Source organism: Camelus ferus, chromosome 32 (assembly GCF_009834535.1).
Source record: "Camelus ferus isolate YT-003-E chromosome 32, BCGSAC_Cfer_1.0, whole genome shotgun sequence".
Taxonomy (NCBI): Eukaryota; Metazoa; Chordata; class Mammalia; order Artiodactyla; family Camelidae; genus Camelus; species Camelus ferus.
In genome coordinates, this window is record NC_045727.1 from 5228102 (window position 1) to 5241340 (window position 13239).

A 13239-nucleotide genomic window follows, 5' to 3' on the forward strand; every position below is an offset into this window, starting at 1 on the left:
GAAAAGACATGAAAATGAGTGAACTACAGCTCCATATAACAGCATGGTTGTTTCTCACAATGTTGAGTGAAAGAAGCCAGACCAAAAAGAAAATACATACTACATACTTCAACGTATATGATAAGGAAACAGGCAGAACAGATACTAACATTTTAGGATGCATGCTTGGGTAGAAAGCATAAAGTAAAAGTATCATAAAAGCTAGGGAAGGAGTAGTTCCCTTTGGAGGAAGGAGAAAGAACAGTGATTGGGAAGGGCGTGAGAAAGACTTTGGACCTTGGCACGGTTCTATTTCTTGACCCTGGTGGTATTAGCCATGTGATGATTCACTGAACTCTATTTTTGTTTCATGTACTTTTCTCTGTGTGTGTTATGTTTTACAATAAAAAGGGTTAGAAAGTAGGGGTGGGGGGAGTTCCCTCCAGGTCCTCTCTGATTTTCCCTAACCTTTTTTCTAACTCCTGTCTCATCTCTACATCTGCCCCAGGAAACCTGTATAGAGGTTCCCACCCACCGCCACTCCCAGCACACCAGTCCTTCACTTAATTAACATTAAGTGGGTTTTCTTTAAAAAAAAAGTGACTCCCCTTCTCCCCCCATTACCTGATATCTTGAAGTCCTTTTCTTGGTTCCCATATAATTTATTTGGACAATGAAGACTGATGGGGATGATGTACAGTTGGAATTCTCGTCATTAACAGAGAAACATAACTTAATCTCCCCACCTAGACTGTAAACTCCATAAGCTCTGAAAGTGACTTTTTAAATCCCTTATGTTGCCTACTGTGTAAATGGTCAATAAATATTTAGTCAAGGCATGCTTCTCTCATGGAGGTACAAAATCAGTAACTTTTTTAACAGTTAGCAGTACTACAGTGGTGTATGGCTCCACATCTGTTTCATGACCAGACATATATTTAGTCTGCAGCCTTGTTCACTGAATACAAAAAATATCTCTGTACATAATTTTTAATTCCATCACCCTGCCTATTTCTTAAGCTGATTTTGCCTTAAAAGATAATGCAACTGTGTTTGAGTAAGTCTCTCAGTTATGACTGTTCTGTTTTACTTTGCTCTGTTTTGTTTTAAGTCATTGGAGTTTGGCTAAAATTTCTGATTAATTAGGTCCTTCCCCTGCAGGACCATTATTTCCAGACCTTTAGGAAGCGCAGTATTAAAGTTGTATACATTATTTTTGGTAGCATATTATCAGCAACTAAAGGAGTTCATTGCTGTTTGATAAACTCTCTTGAGCATCCTTCTGTAAAACTAATGGAAACAATGTCTAATGCCTACTGGTTTAAAATCTATGCTTTCAAAAAACAGAGATCTGCTCATTTTGTCTAATATTTTTTAGAAAGGTTCTTTGTATTCAGTTTTGCATTTTAATTGTAGACTGAACTTCTAAAACTTAGGTGTATTATAAACAAATATTTCTCATATACCTGACTTAATGAACATTATTTGTTTTAGCCAGTCATTTGATTTCTCTGTTCATGTTTTAAACCAGTATAGTTAACCTGTGGGCTATCTGATGCTTTGTTTTACAGAAGATGGCGGTGTGGGTGTGTATTTTAAGATTTATAGATTTTTTTTTCAAGATTTGTTTCTTACATAACAATTTTTTTTGAGAAACCACTATTTTCTGTTGTGAAAGGCCCCTAAAGTCTAGTTTCCTCAAGTAGTTCTTTGAACTATTGTAGAGCACTCAAGTTAAAAAAAATTAGTGAAATTTACTGATTTCATAGTTTTGCCTTGTAAATGCCCATAAGACACTTGCGTCCCTGTGCCTCCCCTCCCCTGCCCCAGGTGGCTTTGACTGAAGTTCAGGTCAGACTCTTCTCCAGATCATTTCTGCTTGTCTTAACACACAGATCACTCTTCCTAAATTGAATTGCCCTATTCCTAAATGAATTATTTGACCCAACTGCCTAGCCAATAGGAAGGAATTTTGTTCTGTAGAAACATTTAATACTTCATTTCACCAGAATCCCTAAAAATAACTTTCTTGGGGACAGGTGAATTTAAATACTGAAGAGCAGTTTTTAAATGTTGGCTGATGATTGCAGCTCTTTGTGTCTACTTATGTTCATCCTGGTTGCACAGTATTTTATTCATCACCTTAATTTAATGAAGAGAGGCTTTTACTTCTAATATTTCTTTAATTTGAAAATTTCTTCTTTGGTTTCTTCCATGAACTTTATAACATTTCAGCATGGAAGTAGATACCACATAAGTTAAAATGGATAATTTTTTCTTCTCATTCAGTGGTTATCAGATTTTGCTGTATGTTCCTTCTCTAACAGATAATCTGATAATGTTTCTCAACCCTGGATGCAAAATAAAATTTTGTGGGGCATTTTCACTGGGCCTACTAGCCCCCAGATATTTCATAGTTTAGTTGATCTGGAGTTGGGCTTGGGCACTGTGATTTTTTTTTTTTAAAGTTCTCCAGGTTATTCCAATGAGCAGCCAAGACTTGAACACTACTGTGCTAAATTTTGCTGTGTCTTTCCAGGAGATTCTATTTCCCCCATTTATCTCCTATTTATTCCTTAAAATGATCCCACAAAATAATTTTTTTGATTTGCTATTTCCAGGTATATCTTATTCTCTCCTCCTCTACCCTCCAACCAGTCAGGCTTCAGCTGTTAGCAACAATGGGAAAGAATGAACATAAGTACATTAAATCCACCAATGATGAGAAGTTATTTTAGTCAGGGGATTTAAACCACCTCTTTTACCAAACCTATATATACAAGACCACAAATATACTCAAATTAACTATTATGAAATTTTACTACCTCTTACTGTTCTTGATTTTTGTTTGTTTGTTTTGGTACTCTGTCATCTAGATGGTTAGCACCCAGAGATAGTAATTCAACTCACCAAGTATTTCTTGAGCACCTACTATAAGAAGACACTATGAAGATAGCAAGGAGCTCATGGTCTCTTAGGGATAGAAAGAATCAGAGGGCCTAGATAATCTGCATTTTATATGCTAATCCCTAGAACTGTCTGCATTTTAATGAATTAACGTATCTAAAGTATGGGTACGGTGCCTGTTACGTGCCTGTTACGTAAGGTGTTAATATGTCCCTTTTTCTCTTTCAGGTATCCAAACTATTGACTCTACCCAGGCCCTGTTTCTTCCAATTGGAGCATCTGTCTCTCTCCTAGTAATGTTCTTCTTCTTTGACTCAGTTCAAGTAGTTTTTACAATATGTACAGCAGGTAAATGAGTGCCTCTGTCTATTCTTAACGTTAAGCTAAAAGGAAAATTTTTATTCTTTTAAAAATCATCATTCAAAAATGAAGATTTATACATGATACCATGAAAGTTTTTGTTGATAGTCTGGCTTTCTCCCCCCTCCCCCCAACCACTTGATGCCCGTATCATTAGTTTGGACCTGCCAAACGCAATCTGAACAAAAGGCCAAGGGGTTGAAAACTCTTGAGTTTTGTGACACCAGAGCAGGATTGCTTTGGCTGTAGCTCCTTGTCTGGTAGGTTACCAGAAGGTCCAGTTTGGCAGAATAGTCATTAGCAACCCTAACCCATGTTTCTGCAGATAGAAACATTGATAGCTAATCAAAGTAAAATAGCTAATCACAGCAATTCAACTTAAGCTATCCGATCAGTTTGCAGGCTGAGCAGTGATGGATGTGTATAAAACATCAAAATACTAGACTTGTTAGAAGATCATAGCCTAGCCCGCTATTTCTTTTCTTGCTGACATAGAAGAGAATGAGAAAAACCTACCCATGCTTCTCCTGTTTCAAATCAAGTGCTTTTTTTTTTTAAAGAGGTCATCTGTGCAGTTACAAAGGGAAGCTACTTTTCTTATTTAGTTAATATTATTGTATACAGTTGTTGAGAAAAGTATTTTGGGCAATACTTGTTTCCATAAGTCATTGCAGTTTTTCTTATGATTAGTAAAATAATAAACAAAAAGAATTTAACCATACGTCTTCTTTCTCTAGTTCTTGCAACGATAGCTTTTGCTTTTCTTCTGCTCCCAATGTGCCAGTATTTAACAAGACCCTGTTCACCTCAGAACAAGTAAGGACCTGGGATTTTCCTCTAAGTTGTAAACTTGTGTATGTTTTTCTCTCATACTTGATAACAGTATTAGGAGTCTAAATTTCTGCTATTGACTGAAGCACACAAATGCCTAAACACTGGGAAGTGAAATGTTTGATCTTTAAAAACTGGAAGGTAGTACTTCTTTTTTTACCTTTTCATAGCAGAGGAAATACAAGTAAGTCTTAGGAAGTCAGAGGCAGTGTAATATGCTTCCTTGCTTAGATTATTAAAAGATGAGCAGTTTTCTTTTGAAGCAGCATTTTCATTCCTTTACTAGTGAGTTAATGGAATACAAAATAGTGCTTGACTCAAACATTCTTCTTTGCCTTTTGTCTTTGGTGACCTAAAATATATACTAGCCACTTAGGGTTTTTGTTTTGTTTTGTTTGTGTGTGTGTGTGTGTTTCTGGCTATTTATTCACATATTTTTTCTCCTATTGATATGATTTTTTTTTAAAACATGTTTTGTTTAATTGATGTGTAGTTAGTTTACAATGTTGTATCAATTTCTGGCACATGGCACAATGTTTCAGTCATATGTATACATACATATATCCCTTTTCCTACCCTGTTTCATTGTAGGTTACTGCAAGATATTGAATATAGTTCCCTGTGCTATACAGTAGAAACTCGTCGTCTCTCTATCCTATATGTAGTAATTACTATCTGCAGATCTTGAACTCCTAGTTTATCCCTTCCCATCTCCTTTCCCTCCTGGTAACCATGAGTTTGTTTTCTCTGTAGCCGTTTAGGTTTAATCCCAGTGTTCACACCTTAACTCCTAAAGCCATTGCTCCATGGAGACAAAATGCCATCTCAGTGGAGATGCTCTATGCACTTGGGAAATCAGTCACTTGGGGCAGCTGATTTTTCCAGAAATTAGTGTTAACCAAATAGATGTACCATCTTAAATTTTATTCATTTTTGCTTAATGAATTGAGTTGTTGACTTTGTTCATTTTGTTTTCCTCATAAGAATTAAAATTTCCCCTATGCTTAGATTCTCCAAAAATTGATATTATCATTTTGGACTCCTCAGTATCCATGTTGATAATTTGGGGTGAAAAATGCATTTTTGAATGAGTGCAGAAGTGTAATTCTTTTGAACTTTTTGTAGTTTATTCCAGAGAGATTTGGGTATTTTGAATTTCTGGGTATCTAGGTATTGCCTACTGTTCTAAAAGGCCGTCATGTATTCTGATCATGAAGAACCAAAGGAGTCTGGTTATCGAATGTAATTTGTTGTCCATGAGTCCAATAAATGTTGTGTGTTTTCCAGGATTTCCTTTGGTTGCTGTGGGCGTTTCACTGCGGCTGAGTTACTGTCTTTCTCTCTGTCTGTCATGCTCGTCCTCATCTGGGTTCTCACTGGCCATTGGCTTCTCATGGATGGTAAGTAACTAACGTGACCAGTTGAAAATGTAATATCATTTATAGTTAAGTGGTTACCAGAACTGCTGTATTTCCCAAATCGAGAGTTTGTGCTTTCAGTATTCTTGTGGGTTGGTGTGTGATGCTTCAGTGCTTCTTGAAGGTTGATAATCAGAAGAGGAAATCACATCCAAAGTCACACAAGCTGCTTGCCCAGCTGATAGGAGAAGGTTAAATGGCTGTTTTATACGCACTAGATGTTAAGAGTAGTAATGTGGCTGGTTTGTGGTCTGAGGGCTCTGTAATTACACCCCTGAATTTTGGTGGCCCTGCTCTCATGGAACTCTTTAGTCATGTGATACTGTTTACAGGTTTTGCTAAAGGTTTTAAGTTTATTAAGCTACTGACCCAATTTTGTCTTTTTAAGTGAAAGCAAGTTTATTTAGAGAGAGAGACGGATACCTCTCAAGACAGCAGGCAGTTCTTAACTCTCTCTTCTCTCCCTTCCCCGAGCATTACGTGGAACAGAGGAATACCAAAGTAGTGTATCACTAAAAAAGAAAAGGTTGGCATGAGGGAGGATGGCATTCTTTACAAGATAAACTGATTTACACAGCCGTCTGAAACTCGTATTGGAGAGCAAGCAGGTCAGCAGGGTTTTCCTCCCTGCACCCCTGTGCAGGCAAGGGTGGGGATGGGCTGAGTAGCCTCACTGCAGGAAAGGAGAGTGGGGTAAGCAGCTCTCCAGCAGCCATTCTCAAGGGTCCGTCTCTCTACAGGATTCTTTGCTCTAGACCACAGTCAATAAATATTGGCCATAAAGGACAAACTTTTATTTTCCCAGTGACCAAGATCAAAAACAAACTTCCACTGTGAAATTCACCCCATGGTTGTAATATTTTGAGTGTTCAGGGAGGCTCCCCAAACCCTTACTGGCCCTAACTTGTAGACTTCTATATCATTTTCTGTCATTTTTGTTACTTCCCAATATTAACTTGTCCAAGGATCTTTTCTTCTTACAATTTACGCTAGTTAAACTGCCCCTGTGGCCAATTTTAGAGTTTTCCCTCAAAAAAACAGAGAGCGCCTTTGAGCTTTTTAGTTTGTCTCTCAGATTAGTGTTCGACATGTGTTTGCCTTGTTTCCTGCTATTGCAGAAAGGAGCTTTCTAGCCATGTGTCTGTGACATTCTGAAATGTGTTCTTTGACATGTGTAAATTGTCTTTCCAGACTTCTCTGCAGAATCAGAAATCATTTCATAGGCAGAAATAATGTGATTGTAGTTTTTTAAATGAGTGTTTTTTAGTTAAAGCCTGTTCTTTGAAGTTAATTTACAATGACAATGGTAAATATGGTTGTTTTAAAGGGCAAGGCATAAAGTATATTTTCAAGGTTATACCAAGAAGCATTAATTTTAAGAAGAGACTTCAGAGTTTTCTTGAACTAAATCTATAGCTTTTTTATCTACTCTACTCAGTTCTGTCTGAAAAATTAACCTTTTAAATTTGGGAAGACTTGAAAGGATTTGACCAGTAACTGGGTTTGGTATGTTTGCAAAAGCTGAGGAATCTTGTGCATGCACACCCTATGTTCGCGGACCACTGAGCAGACTCCAGTCCGCTTCCCCTGACCAGTTCAGGGCCTGCAAGAGCCCTGACAGATGTCTCTCTTTATAGCACTTGCTACTAACCTGTAATTAGAAAATATTCAGTCCCAGAAATCTAGCAATTGATTTTTTTTTCTTGTTTTAAGATTCCAGACTCTGGCCCTTAGTCCACATCAGGCTTAGCTTCTGAGAGATCTTTTATTTTAGAAGTGAGCCCTGCTTAAGACCTTATAGATTGAATAATCCTTTTAGAGAACATTTTAGCTTGGTTTGGTGTCACTGTCCCTGGCCCTACTGTTTGTGGAAGACAGAGATTATATCAATAATATATTGGAAGTAATTATAGCTAAGTGGCTGAGATTAATTTACTTCCCTAATACTTTAGGTTAATTTACATTTAACCAAAAGTTAAGCTTCTTGGTAAAGCTACTAAGCAAAGTCTTAGGAGTTTCTCAAGCAGCGTATCACAAGGGAAGTTACCACCTCTCTTCATTTTGGCTTGGAAAAGCCCAAAGGAGAAAGTAAGATTTTTAAGGATTACTTGAATGAAAATATGAAGAAAAAGAGAGGCAGACTAGATGAATAGCAGAGAGTCTGTTTCGGGGACCAGTCACCTGCATGAGTTGCAGAGGCATATACGTGCAACGCTGGAAGCGTGCCCTTTGGCCTGTCTGTCCATTCGGTTTCCATATTCCTCTCCTGGTTTCGTCAGTCAGTCCTCGGACCCTCACTGCCCACACACGCGTGTCTGTCCATCTCAAGCCTTCATTTCTTCCTTTGTTCTTTTGATACTTTGTTCTCCACATATTCACTTGCAGGTTCCTGAGCAGATCAGCTGTTGCTGCCCTACCGCCATCACCCCAGCCGGCATTCACCCAGCACATTTGACCTGTTGTCTGGTCGTCAGTCCCCGCCACTGTGCCAGGGCCTCCCACCCACCGCTTACCACAGTTGTTCCTCAAGCCCGCTGAGCTTACCCCTGCCAGCATCCTGTTTATTGATTCACAACACAGCAAACACTGGTTTCCTAAGATAACTATAATGGGGAATCACGTTACTTAAAAATGGGCATGGACTGGCTGTGTCGTGGGCCTTTGGGACATCTCAGCACTGTACTTCAGTTGTCCCTTTGCACCTTGAAGGCTTCAGTCTCCTGCCAAGCCTAACTGATCCTAACTGGTTAATACAGTTTACTACGTTTGTTTCAAATGGCATGAATTTGCATACATTTTACCAGTTTGGTTCTGTTTTCATAAATTTATTATTTTTTTTTTAATTAAAGGAGACCCTAGTAAAATGGGCATCCTAGAATATATAAAGTCAGGAGTTATGTCTTGACTGCATCAGTCCAAAACTCATACCGCAGTACACGCTGTGGACCTCAGTGGATGCTTGAGGACAGCAGTGATGGGGGCAGAGATGGTCTGTTCTTCTTCCTTGTTCTACTGCCTTCTTCCCAGCCCTTCTCTCTTGTAGGGATAGGAATAATTTTTCTTCTCTTGTTTACGCAACACCATACCCACAGTAGGAACTCATTAAATATTAGTGCCCAGGGTCTGCCAGGCTGCTTTGTTTGCCCACCTTGCTGCACACACTGACAGTTTACTGCCAGTTTGATTAAAATGAGAGGCATCTGTATCATAGCTTTACTTGCTTTTCTTACTTTGTTTAGAAATTATAATTTGAAATTCGAAGTTGATAAAACATAATTTTTCATTCATTCTGCAGATATTTATTCAATGTCTACTAAGTGCTGGGGATCCACAGAAAAAATGAGCCATGGTTTCTGTCTACTGGGAGCACCTAGTTCAGAGAATGAACTCACTTTTATATAATCCCACTATTATTAGAGTGGATGGATGAGTTGAGGGAGATTCAAAGTTCAGTGGCATCACAAATCAGAAACAGCTTACTCTGGTTAGGTCAGGAAAGACCCCCAAGCAAGGGCTCTGACATGGCTCTTAAAGAATGAGGATGAATTGCCAGGTGAAGCCCAGGACAGGGCCTTTTGTGTAGAGCATGAAAAAACATAGGATGTGTTGAGAGGTGTGATCATCTTTGAGAGGCTAGAGAACAGAGCAGCAGGAAGTGCATGCTCAGGGCAGGAGGGGGAGCTGCACTGCACAGCAGGGAACGCCCTCCTGTACATCCTGCCAGTGCCTGGCCCAGGAGTTCCACTTCTGTCCCACCGTGACAGAATCCGTGGGAAGAGTCTGTAAGCAGCTACGTGGCCTGATGAGACTTGTGTTTTCAGAAGAGTGGAGGGAAAGAACTGAAGGCGGTGAGAGACCACTCATCTGCCAGGCCTGTTGTAGACTCCATGTAGACTCCAGGGAACCATGCCCTCAGGGACCTTACGTTTTAGTTGAAAAGATTTTAGTTGAGAGATAACTTTAAAAGAAAAAAAGATCCTACGTCAGAGTTTGATTGGTGCAGGGATAGGGAGGAAATACGAGGACAGGGAGAGAGGAATGAATTGTTGGAACAGCGAGCATCCTTAAGTAAATGAAGAGGATGTGATCTAGGGTGTGAGTAGCTTTAAAGGAGCAAGGGTGATGTATCCGCAGTGATGGGGGAGGCAGGAAGCAAGGACTGTGAGGTCCCGAACTGAGCTTGGCTTAGAGCTGTATCAAAGTGGAGAGTCTCCTGGGTCTTAGATGTTTGAGTACCATTTACAGCACGAGAGAAGGGATTTCCCCAAATTCCAACCAGTCACAATGGACTCAAGTGGGCACTTTGCAGCAGGAGTAGGGTGTAAATGTCTTAGACTGGACTTAGCTCTGTCTGATCTTTTGAGGGACTTCGACTCTGTTAGGTCTATGAGCTGAACAGCTTGTGGAGAGAGGCTGAACCTTGCTCCACACTGACTGCTGTCTCCTCCCCAGCCTTGGCCATGGGTCTCTGTGTCGCCATGATCGCCTTCGTCCGCCTTCCCAGCCTCAAGGTCTCCTGCCTGCTTCTCTCAGGGCTTCTCATCTATGATGTCTTTTGGGTGAGTGTCTGTTTCCCCAAGGCTGCCGCTCTCTTCTGTTTCCCCAAGGCTGCCGCTCTCTTCTGTTTCAATTGGAACATTAACTCCTGAAAACTGTTAACTGTAAGTATCCAAAGTCTGCCTCCCGTCTAATACCACTCCACCGGTCCTGCACTGTACCTGTTAAAAGCTGAGCAGGCAGCCATCCGCGCCTTCGTTTGCTGAGACTTGTGACTGTAGATAGTACGTGTGTGACTCTTGGGAGTGGGCAGGCAAGGTTCTCCGCCCTGGGAGCACTGCCAGCTCTACCGTAAGGGGTTCATCTTGGGTGTGGAGAGAAGAAATCTGCAGATACACACAGGAGCAGAGTTTCTTCCTCCTCAAAGCACACAGTCAAAAAAGCTTGATGATGTAGGACTGAGACTCTTCTGTTAGGAACAAAGAGGGCTGGTGCTGAGATGAGGGTGCTTCCAGCTACCTGTGTTAAAGGTCGCTCTCCACTCGGCAGGTGTTTTTCTCCGCCTACATCTTTAATAGCAACGTCATGGTGAAGGTGGCCACGCAGCCGGCTGACAATCCCCTTGACGTTCTGTCCCGGAAGCTCCATCTGGGGCCCAACGTTGGACGTGATGTTCCTCGCCTGTCTCTGCCTGGAAAACTGGTCTTCCCGAGGTAGGACTGGTGTGTCAGGCCTTGTCTTGTGATGATGAAGACACTGTCTTCCCCTGCCCCTGTTCCTCCGTTAGTCTGTCTTTGTCATCAGCATTCTGATTCTGGGCTGGAAAAGGGGTGTGAGTCATCTCCATTTTACAGTGAGGAAGAGAACGCTGACTTGACTTGCAGAGATTGATCATTAAGTGCTACAGGTGCTGCTTTTTATTGTTGCTGAATGTTACCAAACAACCGTATGTCACTGCTGTTGCCATAGTTCAGAGTTGGCTGGAGGCCATCAGCAGGAGAATCTGGATCTTTTTTACTTCTAAGACGTTTGTAAGAAAATATGTCCTAATGCTAAAATTATACAGTTCCTGAAACTATAATCTTGGAAAAATTAATGTGCTGCTTTAATCTCCCACGTCTGGTAGTAGGTGCTTATTTGAAGTCTTAGCAGTGAATGTGTGACAAATAGTGAATTGTTTGACGTTTCTACAGGAGGCAGTCTTCCACAGTCAGTCGTGTGGCGCTCTCCCGAATCACTGAGGGGTGGGGTTGAAGACCTCTTTTGCCAGTACTCTTGGGCTTTTAATCTCTAAACTCAAAAAAACAAAAAAAAAAAACCAAAAAAACCCACCTAGTTTTGTTAAACCAGTAGAGATTTCCATCTCTTGTTCAGAATAGTTCTTTGACTTCATAGAAAGTGAACAGACTGCACAGGAGAAAGGGGGTTGTAGAGGGCGGCACCGCTGACGCGTGACACTACATTCCAGCTCCACTGGCAGTCACTTCTCTATGTTGGGCATTGGAGACATCGTGATGCCTGGACTCTTGTTGTGCTTTGTCCTTCGTTATGACAACTACAAAAAGCAAGCCAGCGGTGACTCGTGTGGTGCCTCTGGACCCGCCAACATCTCTGGACGCATGCAGAAGGTTTCCTACTTTCACTGCACCCTCATTGGATACTTTGTAGGTAAGAGAACCACAGAGGCTGCACGTGATCTCCCCTCTGGCTGTCCTCCAACCCCTGGAACTAAATCAGATCTTCCAGCTGCAGATACGAGATGCAAGGAGAACAGTAACTCTGGTTGCTGTTATAAACAACCACAAAGAAAAACAGAAACACTGGCCCTTCAGATCAAAGATGCTCTCTGTATTGGCCAGCAGCCTGCCCAGTTCCCAGTAATCTGTCTAAAGAACACTAGAGGAAAAGTGTGGTCAGACCTCGAGGTTTAGAACACCTACCACACAATGACTGTGAATCAGCCTGTGCTTAGTTAAATCTTCAGCTTGAGTGTAATGAATGTCATATTTATTTCCTGCTTTATTAGACAGATACCTCCCCTTCATCTGCTCTAACGTTTCTGTCATCTCTGATCTCACTCTTCCTGTGCTAGTCTTTAGCCCAGCTCCATTACAGGCAGACAGGAAGAGACGGTTATAATTCGCTAGGAACAGTAGTAACCTGTCCTGCAGCAGCTCCGTCCAAGTGAGTGGAAAAGAGCAGCTCTCTCGCCTCTGTGCCTCCTCCTTAACATCGGCACGTCACACTTCCACAGGCCAGGCTTCATTTCCACTCCACTGCAAACACTCTTGAGAGGAGCAGGGCGGCTGGTGTTACCCCCTTTGACAGATGAGGCCGAGGCTTAGAGATGTGAAAGGCTTTTGCCAGGGTTACGTAGCTGTTGTGAGCAGCAGAGTTGGAACTTGAACCCAAGTCTTTTGCCTCCGAGTCTGACATCATATACCACAGGAGACGGGGCGGGGCTGGGCGCACGTGGGGTTGAAATGCGGGCTGGAGCCAGGGACCTGAGCACAGAGTGGGTCTCGGGCCACTCACGGGTCCTTGGAATTGTAGGTTTTTAAAAACTGCTGCTCCCTGTTTCTCTGCCTGCTCAGGCGGGGGCATCTCACTCCCTACTGTTGGACAGAGTGTCACGTTGAGCTACACAGTCTGAAGACTGTGCCTAGAACCGGGGACAGAGGCCCCGCTTTCACGGGGCTGCCCCTGGGAGTCACTCTCCCCCCGCAGGTCTGCTCACGGCCACTGTGGCGTCCCGGATCCACCGTGCAGCGCAGCCTGCTCTTCTCTATTTGGTGCCGTTTACCTTATTGCCACTCCTCACGATGGCCTATTTAAAGGTGAGAAAAGCACTTGTAAACCAGTGAAAGCAATGACGTGGCATTGACCCTGCACTTGGGTACGTATTCTTCCTGTTGGAGGTGGTTCTGCTTAAGACTCTAAGCTCTTAATCTTGATAGTGGGGTCTTTTTGTTTTTATTTCTGTTTTTTGTTTGTTTTAGGAGGGTTTGTTGGTTTATTTTTGCTAACCTAATATTAGCGGCCTCTTCCAGATTCTTCCGGTCATTGGTGGAAAATACTGACGAGTAGACCCCTGCAGCACCTGGTCGTGGGCCAGTTAAATCCCTAAAGCCCAACCGCAGAGACTTCCTGTTTCTCTTTAAAGCAGCACCCTGTTGCCCTCAACAGCTCTAATACTCTGCATTAAAGTTTGGACTAATTAAGAAATGTATTTTTAAAACTAAGAGCA

At 41.7% G+C, this 13239-nt stretch overlaps 1 protein-coding gene across 3 annotated transcripts in view; it reads left to right on the forward strand.

Annotated features, from left to right (window-relative positions):
* Nucleotides 1-13239, forward strand: part of SPPL3 (signal peptide peptidase like 3) — a 122327-nt gene that overhangs the window by 92235 nt on the left and 16853 nt on the right. For all 3 annotated transcript variants that reach the window (XR_004316591.1, XR_004316592.1, XM_032471541.1), the window contains exons 4-10: nt 3115-3234; nt 3984-4062; nt 5365-5477; nt 9948-10054; nt 10542-10705; nt 11461-11660; nt 12720-12829. Coding sequence is in view for 1 of the 3 variants with exons in the window: in XM_032471541.1 (XP_032327432.1) it covers nt 3115-3234; nt 3984-4062; nt 5365-5477; nt 9948-10054; nt 10542-10705; nt 11461-11660; nt 12720-12829 (893 nt within the window). In the remaining 2 variants the exon portion in view is untranslated. The remainder of the gene's footprint in view (nt 1-3114; nt 3235-3983; nt 4063-5364; nt 5478-9947; nt 10055-10541; nt 10706-11460; nt 11661-12719; nt 12830-13239) is intronic.